The 15,384-nt window shown below is 33.4% G+C and overlaps 1 protein-coding gene across 9 annotated transcripts in view; it reads right to left on the bottom strand.

The window, feature by feature from the left end:
- Positions 1 to 15,384, bottom strand: part of PTPN13 (protein tyrosine phosphatase non-receptor type 13) — a 143,185-nt gene that overhangs the window by 82,229 nt on the left and 45,572 nt on the right. For 8 of the 9 annotated variants that reach the window (XM_045536772.1, XM_045536776.1, XM_045536775.1 and 5 more), the window contains exons 4-6: positions 12,009 to 12,074; positions 9,574 to 9,759; positions 5,491 to 5,578 (exon numbers count right to left, since the gene is read on the bottom strand). In XM_045536772.1, the coding sequence (XP_045392728.1) occupies positions 5,491 to 5,578; positions 9,574 to 9,759; positions 12,009 to 12,074 (340 nt within the window). The remainder of the gene's footprint in view (positions 1 to 5,490; positions 5,579 to 9,573; positions 9,760 to 12,008; positions 12,075 to 15,384) is intronic. The other variant, XM_045536777.1, reaches the window with a different exon arrangement.

The raw sequence follows: 15,384 nt of genomic DNA, 5'->3' as shown, positions 1-15,384 counted from the left end.
TATAGTCCAGGCTACTATAATTATTTTACCTAATAGGCAATAAATAATACTGAAATCATCGAGTACATCTAATAGCTATGCTTACTGTACAGTTTGATCACAGGAAATTAATGTTTTTTCTGAAAGCAATGCCACTGGAGCTACTCTTAAACTGTTTCAGGTGGAACATTCCTCGATAATTCCCCCATCCTGGCAGAGTTTCACTATATTCACAGAGCATGCTGGACCTCAATTAGGACCCTTGTCTCACTGTATTAAAATTATCCACTGTATTATATATCTGTCGCCACTCCCACTTGCTTCCCCCACCCCCACCTGGAACAATAACATAAGGACACAGTGTCTTACTTCTTTTTGTATTTCCAGTTTCTGATAAAATAGATTCCAAAAGAATTCTTGTAGAATGGATTGCTTACACAACTTTCTGCACCCTTTAAAACCAAGTTAGGTAGCATAATCTACCAGAAAGATTACTGTCAACAGAGCTGGGTTTTAATTCTGGCTTTCCACTCAATCTATGAGTTTGGGCAAGCCACTGAATTTCCATGTTTTTCATTTCCATCATCTACAAAAATGCATATAATTTATTATGCCTTCTTATAGATGACAGGATAAATGAACACATATGAACTATTATGAGCTCTTCTGAACAACAGCAATGTAAAATTCTAAATTTTGCCTCCCTTTTCTATTTCTGCTTTATTTTCCTAAGCACATAATTTTCTACTGAGCGGGGATTTAAATATTCTTTTGAAAGGAAATAATAAAGCCAGAGGTCAGAAGATCTCCCATAAAAGTTTTATATTTATTCCGTAATAAAAAGCATCACATTGTTCAAAATAGAGTGAGTAGTGACTATAAGTGGATTTTCCAGCTCTTGGGGAGGCTCCGAGTTCAGAGAAAGTTTTCAGATAACATTAGATTACATACAACTATAACCATACAAATTTAAAATAAATCCCTAAACATTTCCTCTTAGAGAATGCATAGCTTGCTAAAAGCTAAATGGGGGATAATAAATATACTTTATTTATAAATAAAAGATTTTGTTTTTGCATTCCATGGCTAAAATTTCAAGAACATAAAAAGCCTTTGTAACAGAACACATTCCATTTATTTTAGTTAAATGGGAAAAAAAAATTTCCTTGAAAAGCACATAGTATTTTAACTATTTTTGTTATATGTGATTAACATTATCCTAAATTGGATATTATCATTCACCTTTCTCCCTTATACACCGACTCAAAAATTCACAGCATTTCTTGAAAATTAACATCAAAATGACATTTCAATATTAAAAGAGGCTCCCCGATTCCCCATCTGTCCTGACAGATGTGTTCAAATACCAAAAAAAAAAAAAAAGAAGAAAAAAAGAAACATGATATTATCAATACACCCAAGTTCTGAAGCACCATCATGCTGATCTGATAATGGTGTAAGTTTCCACCTTAAGCTTGGCAGGACATATTTGATTTCTTTCTGCTCAGAGAAGCCATTTCCATCACTATTGGTTGTATTAAGTAACAGAGTGGGGGCAGACAGCCCACTAGTGTAGGCCTTAGCTTCTGTGATAGATCTCAGATGTAAGACACAAGAAGAGACCTTTTAAGGTCATTTACTCATAGATGAAAGATTTTATTCAGGTTTGGAAGAGCAATTAAATCATTAGATATAAGGCATTATCCCTAAATTTGCTTACGTCTTTTTATCTAATTCTGTCTCTCACTGCCTATCTAGCTTGACATTTTCTTCACTGATGACTGTGGTCAGGAGCCTAATAAACTAATGTTATCACTAGGTAAAGCTTTTAGGTTGGTACACATTGAAGAGAATATTTTACTATTCAGGTAGTCTCACAAGGTTACTTTGCTGCAAGTGACCACTGAGAGTTAAGAACTGGCATCGTCCAAGTATCTTAGAAGAATATTTCTTCTTCAAGACATAATTTTTGTCTCAATCTTAAACTTTTGAAATTAGTGTATACCACTGACTACAGCTGCTAATTACTTCTACCTCGTAATAGATATAATTAGTATATTTGATGCTGTCTTTGAGGCTTTATAAATTTGTAAAAGGTAAATTAAAAGAGCACCTGGGCAGGGTGTGGTAGCTCACACCTATAATCCTAGCACTCTGGGAGGCCGAGGTGGGTGGATCGCTCAAGGTCAGGAGTTCGAGACCAGCCTGAGCAAGAGCAAGACCCCGTCTCTACTACTAAAAAAAAAAAAAAAAAAAAAAAAAAAAAGAAATTATCTGGCCAACTAAAAAATATATATACAAAAAATTAGCCAGGCATGGTGGCGCGTGCCTGTAGTCCCAGCTACTCGGGAGGCTGAGGCAGGAGGATTGCTTAAGCCCAGGAGTTTGAGGTTGCTATGAGCTAGGCTTTCGCCACAGCACTCACTCTAGCCTGGGCAACAGAGCAAGACTCTGTCTCAAAAAAAAAAAAAAAAAAAAAAAAGAGCACCTGTATAATACTATTGTGGAAAGCAATGGCTAAGAAAGTCTGAAGAATCCTCTTCCATTATACTCGATCCCAATAAGGCTATTATTTAGGTATAAAGACTTCTAATTCTACCCCAAAATATGAACACAGACAAAATTTGATTTATCCTGAGTGACCAACTGTAATTCCTTACAAATTCTCTTGAGTTTAGATATAGGGGAGATTTTATGCTCCAATAAAGAGTTTATTCTCCAATACGACTATTATAGAATAAAATCAATGGACAGTCTATTTAAGGATGTGATTTCTCTGCTAATTTTGTAAAGTCATGACAGTCAATGCTTCATTATGTGCATTAGGACAGTCTATTAATCATAAGAATTCCAAAGAGCTATTAGACAATAATACTAAATCTTTCTTAGTATTATGAAAACAAAATCACAAATAAAAAAGCCATGAAAATTTCGTTTAAAACTTCTGATGACTTTATTGTTACAATAAGGAAATAGTCTAATAATATGGGCCCAAGGTGGTGAACTATAGTTTACTTTTCTCTTTATTTTGCAAACAACTTAATGTTTAAAATAGATTAAATAAACAAGTCATAGAGTCTCATATAAATTTTGTGAGACTATTAAAAGAATTATATTACAAATACATTTCAAAATCTAATATTTTTATAAAACCTTTTCTCATGCTCAATCAACAAATATTCACTGAACACCTACAAAAATTAATGTACTTAATGTAGTAGGTTTTTCCTATCTGTAGCACCTATATGTCCAGAAAGCTTAACTTTTATAAATGTCTTTTATTAAAAAATATATGAATAAATGTAAATGACAAGTAAATAACTTCCTATTTTAAGTATGTTACAGAGTAGGTATAGATTCAATTCAGTCTCTAATTGCTATCTCTAAAATAGTATGTGACAATTAATGTCTGAAACACTAAGACTCTAAATCATTGAAAGTAATATAAATTATATTAACATTTGATATTATTTAAAATTTGATAAACTAAATATGGCAGTGGTGATCTTTTTTCTTTCTATAGGCCCATGATGGATAGGGGAAATGGGAATCTCATATATATATAAATATTCTTATTCTTAGAAAAATAAAAATTATTAATAATATGATATTTACTAAATCAAGAAGTAACAAATAAGCAAACAAACTGTAATTCCATAACATGGCCGCCTAATGGTAGAAGGAAATGATAGTAGGAAACCCCAGAAAGAGATTAGACAAAGAAAAATAAGGAAAGAAGGAGGAAAGGAAGAAAAGAAGGAGGGAGGGAGGAAGGGGAGGGGAGGAAAGGAGAGGGAGGACAAAATAGAGGATAAATAAGAGAAATGATAATATCTTTTAAGTCTAATATTTCACTTATTAAAGTGTTCTTATGCCTCCTTCAAAAAGATTCTTTCAGCTCACTATTGACACTCATCTATAATTTTCTATTATTATTTAGTTCTAGAACAGGAGACTAACTGAACATTTGATAGATTAACAAATTGCTGTTCTTGTTAGCACCAAGGTTCACACTATATCCTATCTCAAATCCTAGTATAGTATAAAAGCAAACAGATTTTTATCTGTAAGAAGAAAGTGGGTCTCTATATATGGGGACATAAGTATAGTAAGGAAACATTTGCAAGAAAGGATTAAAAATACTTTCTTAAAGTGCCATCAAAGCATTGTAAAAAGTTAAGCAAGTCCATCTGTGTGTTTATTTTTACCCACATATAAACTAGTAATATATGTATTAGAAAAGAAACCTGATCTAACCAGAAATAAATTTATTATATTGGTGATATGAAAGCTGAAATAGCTCTCAGAAAAATAACCCTTATTCACAATAAGTAAAATGGAAGCACCAAAACAGACACTTAACTAATTGCACCATTATAGAATCACTCCATTAGAAACAATTTTACTGCTTTTCTTTGACGTCTCAACGTAAGCAGTATACTTACTTAGACACATTCTTTCCTGTCAGATATGAGAGTTCTGAATTCTATAAAACATTGGGTTCAGATGATCAAGTGCCTATATTTAGTTTTCACAGTGAGAGTTTCCCATAGGTTTTAAATAACACAGCTGTGCTCTGATGGTCTGATTAAATTTAAAAAATTAACCATCTTAACTTTTTAAACTATTTTATTAGACCATATGGAGTAGAATATAGAATATATTTAAGCAACCTTTACAATTACCTATCACTAGCCCCAAGATCTAAAACGATAAAACAGTTCACCCACAAAATATTTTTGTTAATGTTTAGATGATCATGATTCTCAATATTCCTTGATGAGAAGAGAAGAAAGACAATCAGCAAAATCAAAATTTTATAAATAAGCCAAGCCTGAAACTTAACACTGAAAAATAAGTTGTCATATAAAATTTATTTAAATACTTTTATTTCAAGTGTTTGGAATTTCCATTCATTTCTTTAAAAAAATCAATTTAATAATTATCATAGGACTCATAATTATATAATGCTATTGGCAAATAACAAAACCACTGTTCATCATTAGTTTTATTTACTAAGCATCATATAACCTAAGGTAGTATTTAATAACCCCAAGTCATGAAATTAGTCACGAAAGTAATTTAGTAGGTTATGACTAGCATTTAAGAAACAGAATAGAAAATATCAGAGTGCAGTAAGAATAATATTTCCTGAAACTTTTGTTTCAGTTGTGTTTATGTTCATAAACATATATATGTGTTTATTTGGTCATGCTTGAAAATGTATTTTTAATATAAAATATTGTGAGATAAAGTAAACGAATGATATTACTAATATAACAATACTGGAAAGGGAAATAATTTACTGTGTTATTAAAAACACTTTCTGCCTAACTTTAATGACATTATTTATGTAGCTAGTTTTCCTGTCTGTTCCCTGTCTCCACTTTGTACACTTATGTTCTAATCATAGTCACAATTATCAGATTTCCAAGCCAGTTAAGTATAATTTTGTATAGGAAACATGGAATAAGATTAAAGCCTAAAAATGGCCTATTAATACACTCTTACCTGTTGGTAATCCTTTTCCTCTCAATCGGTCTCGAATAGCCTGGCTTCGATCAGGCCTTTGTTCACTGTTACCGGAAAGTTCATCTGTCTGTACACAGGTAATCAAAAATCAAGTTTGACAAAGAATCTCCCTTTTGTTTTCACGGTAATTGTCTACAGAATGACCCTAGTTAGACATTTTTTGGAGGATATAACATTAAGAGACTCTATGTCCTATTGTTGTATACAATAATTTGTATTTCTTAGACAAGGTTTATGTAGCTCAATACTGACCAATTCATTTTCAGGAAATCAAAAGGCAAGAAACAGTTACCAAACAGTAATCTGCTAACTAGGGAACACAGGCAGATTAAAGCAGTTAAAATGAGTTCCATCTGAAAACAGTTAAACTTGAAGTGTTTTTTTCCCCCCCAAACTGACAACTACTTTCATCTCAAGTTAATTTATAATTTAAAAACCACATTAATTCTAGTATAATAAAGATTTCTCCTCACTATAACTATGCACTGAGGGATTTAAATTATTTTCAGAATTAATTTTCTAGGTATTGCCTGCCAGAAATAAGTTTGACAGAACATTGGTTTATTTAGATGACCAATTAGAGAGGTGATAGAAATATAAATGGAAGTAGATATAAATGAAAGGAGACAGAATGGTGAAGAGAAATTACTTAAATCTGGCATGGAAAGCATGTATACATGTTTGTTTATTTATATACACACACAAATATTTTTAATATTCCTCCATTAGTGAAACTGTTTTGAGTATGATTGATTAAAAACCTAAGGTAGTATATTTAAAGCTCAAGCATTATGTCTCCTACCTATAAGAAGACTTAAATGGAAGTATTTCTGAAATAATGTTATCATTTAAATACGATGTTAGGCCAGATTACACTATATTATCAGTGACTAAAAAAGATAGTGAACATCCTGCATCTTTGGAAGTCCCTGCATTAGAGATATTATTAATAATAGCTACTATTTATCGAACAGTTACTATATGCCAGGTGCTACCTTAAGTGCTTTACATACTTTATGTTATTTAATCCTCAAAACAGCCTTATATTGAAGATATTATTATCCTCATACCACAGATAAAAGGAGAAATGTCAAAGAAACATTTAAGGACTATAAACTAGCTCATCAATACTGAAATAATTGTCTTCACAACTGTTCAGTAATATGGGTGGCTGGCAGGTACTATTATTCCTATTTTATAGATAAGTAAAACTGAGGTCAAAATATTGTAACATTAAATCGGCAGAAGAACAAGGACAAATAAGCTGGCCTGCTGACTTTTACTCCACACAAATTAATTTTAAGAATTATGGTCACTTAGAATGAATTTCAAACTAACTGAAAGACTAACTCAATTTATCAGCTACCGGAGGCAACAACAGCTTTAAAGGAGCGTAACTGCTGAAGGCATGGGCTTTGGGGTCAGCGACACCCGGACTCTGACTATGTCTCTGTTATTTACCTCACATGTAGCCATGTGCAAGTTATTTACTCTTTCTTGGCTTTAGTTCATCATCTCTAAAATGATGATAAAAAGTATCTCTTTTAACCTGGGGTTGTTATGATGAATAAATGTGATTAATACACATAAACCACCTAGCACAGTGCCTGGCACAAAGTGAACACTTAGCTGTTGGAGTTACTTCTGTCCAGTGACATCTAGGAGACTAGGAAGAGCAACGGAAGGGTAGGGGGAACATTATTACACTTAGTAAAAATCTGCCTCTGTAAAGGCAGGCTGTCTATATGCTGATTCCAATTGATCCTCCTATTCTTCTCTTCCACTAAATAACCCCACAACACCACCCTGTATCAGACTGAGTACTGTTCCCCAAACATATCCTGCTGTTTCCCATTTCACAGCATTTACACAGGTTCACTTCTGTCTGCCAAGATTACTCTAAGCCCACAGGACTTAGTTCAAAGTGCTGTTTTTCAATGCAGTCATAAATCTGTGTCCTTTTCCCTCAAACTCTCATAGCTTTTAAAATTTTTACCCTGTTACTCTGCATAGTCTTCTTTGCATTTCATAATTAAGCAAATGGTTATAGCATTTTTAGATAAGAGCTCCTAGATCAAATATTTTATTCAAATTTGTATCTTTTACAGCCTATTTTTTCTTTATTAAAAACACCTTCATTTTGCTCAAAAGGGCAGTCATAGATACAGAGAAGCCAAAGTGAACAGCCTCCACAAAATAAAATTAACATCAGCAGCAAATCCTCTTGCTGAAGACTTCAGAGACAATGCACACGTGCCAAAGTTCTCCGCTGTTATAAGGGGCACATCGTCCCTCGCCTGTCAGTTTCACACATAGATGAGCAATTAATATCTACTGTAATAAACTGAACTAAATGCTAAACCTTAAAGGGATGGCAATTTTTTTATGTAATATGGGCAATTATTGGATAGACAATAGAATTTCTGTGGAGGAATATTTCTTCATGCCAAGACAAAAAACAAAAAAACAAAACAAAACAAAAAAACACTTCTAGCAATTTTACTATGGGAGTAAAATCAAACAGCACAAAAGTCTTAGACAAGGTATGGTGTAATAGAAAAGTCCCTGGACTGACTAATAGGAAACTAAAATTCCATAACTGTTCAGGTCTCCAAGTGAAATTTTATGGAATATTAGTGTTACAAGAAGATCGGTGAAAAAGACCTCCAATACCAAATAAGTTTGGGAGATGTTTCATCGATGTGCCTATATCCCTCTTGAAGGTTAGCAATACAGTCTAGTATATTAAAGGCTCTGAGAAGTTCTGCAGTGAAAATACATTTAATTCCTTTAAATAGTTTTTTCTCAAGCCTATTTGATCATAGAGGAATTTTTTTAAACAAAAATATATTGAAAACAATGCGAGACACTTTGGTCTGAACAGAGAGCTTTCATAGATTTTTAATAGCTGTATCTTTATTCAAAAAGCAATTACAGGCAGAAATATAAACAAATCAAATAAAACTGGAGTGCTCTGGTTAAGGAGGGGAAGTCAGCAACCAAGAACCCCATTTATTCAGCCTCTACTACTTCTACTCCCCTTCACTACAGAGCCACAAAGATTTCGTGGAGGACAGTTTACAAATTATTTGTCTAGAAGATCTCAGGGTCTGTTTCTTATAAACTGGCAAAGCATGTTGGAATCTGGATAGATTCCTGGCAGCCATCCACCATCCTGGTTAAGACAGGGGAACTAAACCCTTAGTGATGAGGAACTGAGAGGAAGCCAGCAAGAACACTACGTGACAGCGGCAAATTTGTAGCCCACACAAAAAGAAGGATCACTACTCAGGGATCATAATCCTAGAGAGTAAGAGGAGATAAAGTGTAGATCCAGATCAGATATCAAAAAACCAAGGAGTATCCAAACTGGGGCAAACAGGAAAGAATACAGTTTAAGAAATGCACAGCACGGGTAGGACCGTCAGATCCAGCATTTGTTTGTTGTTCTTGAGTTTGATATATTCTTCATATCCAAGACAAGAAAAAAAACGGTAGAGTCCAGGTCTTGGGGTGACCTGGTAGGGATTCAAGCATGGATCCTCTCTACACACCAGGTACAAGTGTCCAGAGAAGGCGGGATGGTAGGGCAGGTTTGGAGAATACCTAGGAGATCCGGACAAATCAGTGGCCAAGGAAGAGGTATAATGCAACAGAAAGTGAATTTTAATATTTTTAAAGCCCATTTTGCAAGTTAATGCATTTCTCTAAGTGCTCTCACAACAGATAGGACCACTTGCTAAAAGCCGAGATCTTAGGAAAAGATCTAAGAAAGGAGGCAGAACGGACATTTCTAGCTCAAACACGCTATGATTCTATGATATTTTGGGGAATAAAGTTCTAAAGAAGACTAACTCTTATGAAATCTGGAAGACTTATTGCAATGGGCTTGTAAATTTTAAGTACTGTTTGAAATAATTTACATTAGAACAAAAAATTCAATTTCCCACTTCTAGTCGTAATTGAGAAAAGGCTACCTATATAGTATCTTTAAAGAAAATTCTGTGATACGCTACTAAATTTTAAAATACAACTATATTTACTATTGCAACTGTAGCTTACCCCAGAAAGATTTCCCAGAACCAGTTTTACCAAGTGTTTCACGTAGGAAAATGAAGGTGCACAATTGCTATTCCTAATGTGCGCACTGCAGGCATCCAGGACAGTCCGAACAGAAACCCGAGCATAAATAACATCCTCACACATTCCAAGCAGTATGCTGTTGAGATGATCTCCAAGTTTGATAGGCTGAATATAGAGAAAGGAAAAGCCATGTTAAAAAACATGAGTAAATCTTCTCTTTAATATGAGACAAACCATTCTAGGAATCACAGGAACCACAATAAACATACTTGGAGGAAACGAATTCCTTTTCTATTAGCATATATATCTTACTGCATTTTACCTTTTTATGGTCCAAAAAAATTATTAGCAGAAGATGGTTAACTCACATATCCCTTGACAGGAAGTTTTAGAGAAAAACTCTGGGCCTTTTTTGTTGTTGTTATGATAAAGAAGTGGAACTCTTTGGTTATTCAAATATTTTGATAAACAGTTATTATATATACAACATTTTAGGGGAATAAACTATTTCCTAATATTCAATAAAATGTAATACATTCAACTTATAATTTGATACTCCCATGATGACTTAAAGGAGATGTGAAATATTGCAATGACCCAAGATCATTTAAATATAAATTCTCATTATGCTGGTCAGAGAAGCCAGAAAGTAAATTTTTTTTATTATCGTATTTTGTAGAATATTACATCTTAAATGGCCAATAAGCATATGAAAAGGTGGTCAGCATCATTATTCATTAAGAAATGAAAATCAAAACAACTAAAACAAGAAGCCACTACATTCTCAATAAAATGGTTAAAAAGAAAAAGATAATAATACAAAGTATTGGTAAGGAGTGGAGCACCTAAAACTCACATGATGATGGGAGTTTAAATCAGTATACTCACTTTGGTCTACACAAATGCTTTCCTTATGACTCTTCCACTTCTCATCCACTTGGGCATTATTTCAACCTTGAGGTCTCAGCTTAGATGCAATGTTCTTTAAGAAACCTGTCCTCACCCTCCAAGTCTACCCAGAATCTCCAACTCTGTTTTTCCACAGCACCCTCCATTTTCCCTAACAACATTCATGGCATCATGTTGTTATTGACTATTTAGCTGTCTGTTCCTTCCAATAGACTCCATAGGTAAGAGTCACTGTAGTCCTGAATGTCTAGTTCAGTGTCTGACACTAGGTAGGCACTTAATATTAAATACTTTAATTATTAAGATAATTAATATTAAATACTTTTAACATTAAATGTTTCTAAAATGATTATGATTTCTGATCATAAAATACAAGTTTATATTTCCTCTCCAATTTATACATTATTAATGTTGACTTTATTTCTAGCTAATAGAAAAGCATAGTGTTAATTATAGACTATGATCACATTTTACATGTAAGTTAGCTTGCATAATATGTGACATCGATATTTCCAGCAATAATTTTTCTCATTTATATTTAAAGAATTAAAACTGAAGTGAGAAAGAAAATCCACAGTATTTTTCACGATGTAAAATGAAACCAAACCAAGTTGAAGAATATCATTTATCTTTGATAGATCTTAAGATATCTGAATTTTAGGTAAAGCCTAAAATGCTTGTTATTTCTTATATTTAATAAGAAAAAAACACACCTAGTTATTTTTATTTTTGACTTCTAAAGGTTTAAAATATAATTCTATACATTATATCTTTGCCTTGATGAAATACAGCTATTTTAAAATTTTTAATTACTGTTTACTACTATGTTTATATTGGTCTTCAGGAATCAGAATTATTTTAGCAAATAATGACTAGAAGTAATCCAACGGTCATCAGAGCCTAAGACCTCAGAAGGCATTAATTTAATGTGTGTGTTGTTACAGGGGTAGTGAAGTACGATTCTGAAACGCCGATAGAAAAAAGTAATTAAGTTCTCTCATAACTGTATATACTCTGAAACACAGGCTACTATTCCTAGAGTTTTTGCATGAAAAAAGGTATTATTATTTTGCATGAAAAAAGGTATTATTTTTCATGGTATTATTTCATCAAAATAATACCATGGTATTATTTCAAGGTATTATTTCATCAAAAATATTTACAATCCCTTTTATCAGCCACTAAATTAAAGGAAATAAAATACGCTTCCATTTCTCTAGCTGTAATTTCTGAAGAGGCCAGCTCCATCTCACAAACTGAATTGTTGAAACCTGAGTAGTGTCTGCTACAATTCTAAGAATATCTCAAAAATGATTTCTTCAGTACTTTGTTAGTTCATTATGAAAGTGTGACATTATTAATGTGAACAACCAGCACCGAAATGCTGGTGTGCCTGACAGCATGCTGTAAAACACAGATAAATATGTGGAAGGGCTTTTTTTAAAAGTGTAAAATTATACAAATGTATAAAATGCAAATGTGACAAATGTAAAAACTGGACTTACCTGGCTCTGAGGTACTTCATGATCAGCCCCCCAGTACAATGTCATTCCAAGAGAATAAATATGGATCTAGGAACAGAATTAAAAAAAAATAATTTTATGGCAAAATAAAATAAAAAAATTTAGCAAGTACTATAAACTCAGAATTTTTTTTCCAAAGAAAATATAACACACGATATGAGAAAATCACCATTTTATATTTTGTGTAAAAGTATGTGAGAGCTTAAAACAGAAAAGAGGAGACTGGAAATTATTAGACTAGACTTTTTTCCAATTCCTGAGCCTTTATGAGTAATCATTTTTTAAGCTTTTATTTAAAGTTTCTTTATGCAAATTCAAGTCAATATGAATATGTATTATTATTCCTCCTTCTTTTATAAAAGGGCAAAAATTGTAAAAATTACTAGGCACTTTGTATTTTTAATTTATCAACAGAGATATTTCCATATGAATGCTTAGAGATCTTATCCTTTTTTCACTGCTGCATAAAATTCCATTATATGGTTGTAGTACTGTTTAGTTAGCCAATCATTATTAATGGGCAATTAAGATTTTTTCAAACTTTAGCTATTATAAATAATGTTTCAGCAAACAGCCTTGTGATACGTCATTTTGTACATACAAGTATTTCTCTTGAACTGATTCTGTGAGATTATCAAGGAAAGGGTAAATCATCTGTAGTTTTGATACAGAGTTTCAGATTCCCCTGTGTAGAAAGTGTACCATTTTATACTTCCACCAGCAACACTTATGAGTTTTTCCACAAGCCTTGTCCATGGAATGTGTTACAAAGATTTGGGGTTTTGCCAATTTGAACAGTGAGGAAAAAACCTGTTGCAGTTTTGATTAGCATTTTTCTCATTATGAATAGACGGCACAGTACAAGGAGAAGAAGCTGAATCAGAGTTTTCTTCTGTGATGTTTGCTTTGTTTGCTTCTTAAAGACTGGGGGAAAAAAAACAACATATTTTTATGCTGATAGCAATGACCCAACAGGGAAAACTGGAAATGCAGGAGAGAGGGGACACTGCTGAAGAACCCTGTTGAGTGGCAGGAGGAGATGGAAGCTAATGCACAAATGGAGGGGCTGGCTTTACAGAGAGCACAGACAGGTATTGTGTGGTAAGGAGGCAGGGAATATGGGAATTTATGTGGGTAAGTTGGTAGAGGGATCCTGGGAAAAGTCTCTCCTGATTCCTTCTACTTTTTTCCTGTGAAATAGGAAGGAAGGTTATTAATTATAAGTAATCATCTTTTTTTTTTCCTTCTGTTAAGAGATTCAGAGCTAAACTCTTAGCCCATCTCTGTCAGTACTGATTCACACCAAGGTTCTTTTTTTTGCACCATCCTCACTCCAGCTTCATCGTATTTGCTTGCCTTTATGTCACTCTGTTCCTGCTTTTTCACTTTATTTTTAAATTCTATAAACTGTCTCAAATCCTCTGTAGAGATCAGTGAGATACACAAATAAAACTGGGTACCCTTGTTATAATCTCACAGCACTTTAATCTACTCCTTAAATTGTTTGCTAAATTATAAAAGTTGTTCCACTTTCCAATTATTTTCATGGCTTTTAATTTTTAAAATTTAAATTTTTTTATAATGACATTCAAGTCTCACTCTGATCTGCCTCCACTTCCATTTTACAAGGAGATTTTAAAGTCTTCTTTCTGTCATTCCTCCTTCCCCTATCATAAGTGAAACACTTCAGCACTACTAGATAGTTTCCTGTTGGCAAAATACATCCTTCCCTTTCTCAACTTTTTTTGAGCTGTTCTTTCCACCAGTAATATTCTTTCTCCACCTCTGTCAGTGAAAGCTTACCCATTATTGATAACCCAGAGATGATGTTTTTCATTATATATGCCATATACTTTTAAATAGGATAAAACATTCTCTCTTATACAGTTATATTTCATTTGTGTCTCTAATAAACCAGTGAACTAATATCCTCTTGTTATTAATACATAGTTAGATGAGTCCTTGCTTGTCTTCCTTGAGAGGGAAAGTATCTGTTTTTTTTTTTTTTAACACATCTTAGTATCCCTCTCAGCTACTAACACAGAACTTTTACATAGTAGATATTCAATACATGTCTGCTGAATTCAATTAAAAGTGCATGAAGTTCAAGACAGCATAGTGCAGACTATTAGTATCATATTTCTCTTTAGGCTTCTTTTCAAAGAGGCTTATATGTAACCACCTTTTCAAAGAACCTCATACGTGAAAAATATTTTTCATAGCTTTAGCATAAAGGATGAATCGCATTCTCAATCATCTTAATTTTGATTTGTGATATGGCCAGTGCTTTATGATTCTTTATTACATTTACTTTTCAATATGCCAAATGAGTTACTATATGTTAATAATTTTTATATGTGACTATAGAAAATTAATAAAGTAATTCTTAAAGCTAAGTTATAAAATTGTATGCTTGCTAATCAACTACATATACAGTGTAAAGGTTAGTTGTATGTATCAACTTGACTGGGACAGATATTTGGTCAAACGTTGCAGGTGTTTCTGTGAAGGTGTTTTTGGATGAGATTAACATTTAAATCAGCAGACTGAGTAAAAGAGATTGCCCTCCTAATGCAGATGGGCCCCTTCCAATCAGTTGAAGGCCTGAAAAGAACAAAAAGGCTAACTCACCCCTGAGTGAAAGAGAATTCTTTCTGCCTGACTGTCATTGAACTGCGACATTAGCTTTTTCCTCCTTTGCACTCAAACTAAAACCTTCCAGGGTTTCGAGGCTGCCAGTCGTCGAACTAGAACTATACCATCAGTTCTACTGGTTGTCTGGTTTTCAGACTTGGACTGGAACTACACCAGCAGCTCTCCTGAATCTCCAGCTTGCAAACTTGCCCTGAAGATCTTAGGACTTGTCAGCCTCCATAATCACATGAGCCAGGAGGGATACCCACTCCCACCCTCTCAGTTATGACAAACAAAATTGTCTCCAGACATCGCCAAGTATCCTACGAAGTAAAATTGCCGCTGCTTGAAAACTACTACTTTAATCTGTATAATCTTTCCTGGAATTAGGAGAGATAAATGAATGTATATGTATGCATCTATGTATTAAACAAAAGTAGAAGTGGTAAATTTGTGCTAAGGAAATTCAAGGAGACAAGGAAAGATTACTTTTGACTATATTGGGTCATTAAATATGAAATGTCTGATTTCAAACCAAGAGTTTAGTTTATTATACCTCAAGCAAGAAGCAGTACAATTAATCAAAGTATGCACCTAAACTAGCGACGCAGTTTTACCATCTTCATGGTAGCTTGTTTATGCCAGCACGAAAAAGCCTGGAAAGTGAGTGGCAATGAAATTGAGAAACGCATTTTCCACAGCTTGTTAAGAACTGAATATTTCT

Source organism: Lemur catta, chromosome 24 (assembly GCF_020740605.2).
Source record: "Lemur catta isolate mLemCat1 chromosome 24, mLemCat1.pri, whole genome shotgun sequence".
Taxonomy (NCBI): domain Eukaryota; kingdom Metazoa; phylum Chordata; class Mammalia; order Primates; family Lemuridae; genus Lemur; species Lemur catta.
This window is presented reverse-complemented; position numbering and strand designations above follow the sequence as displayed.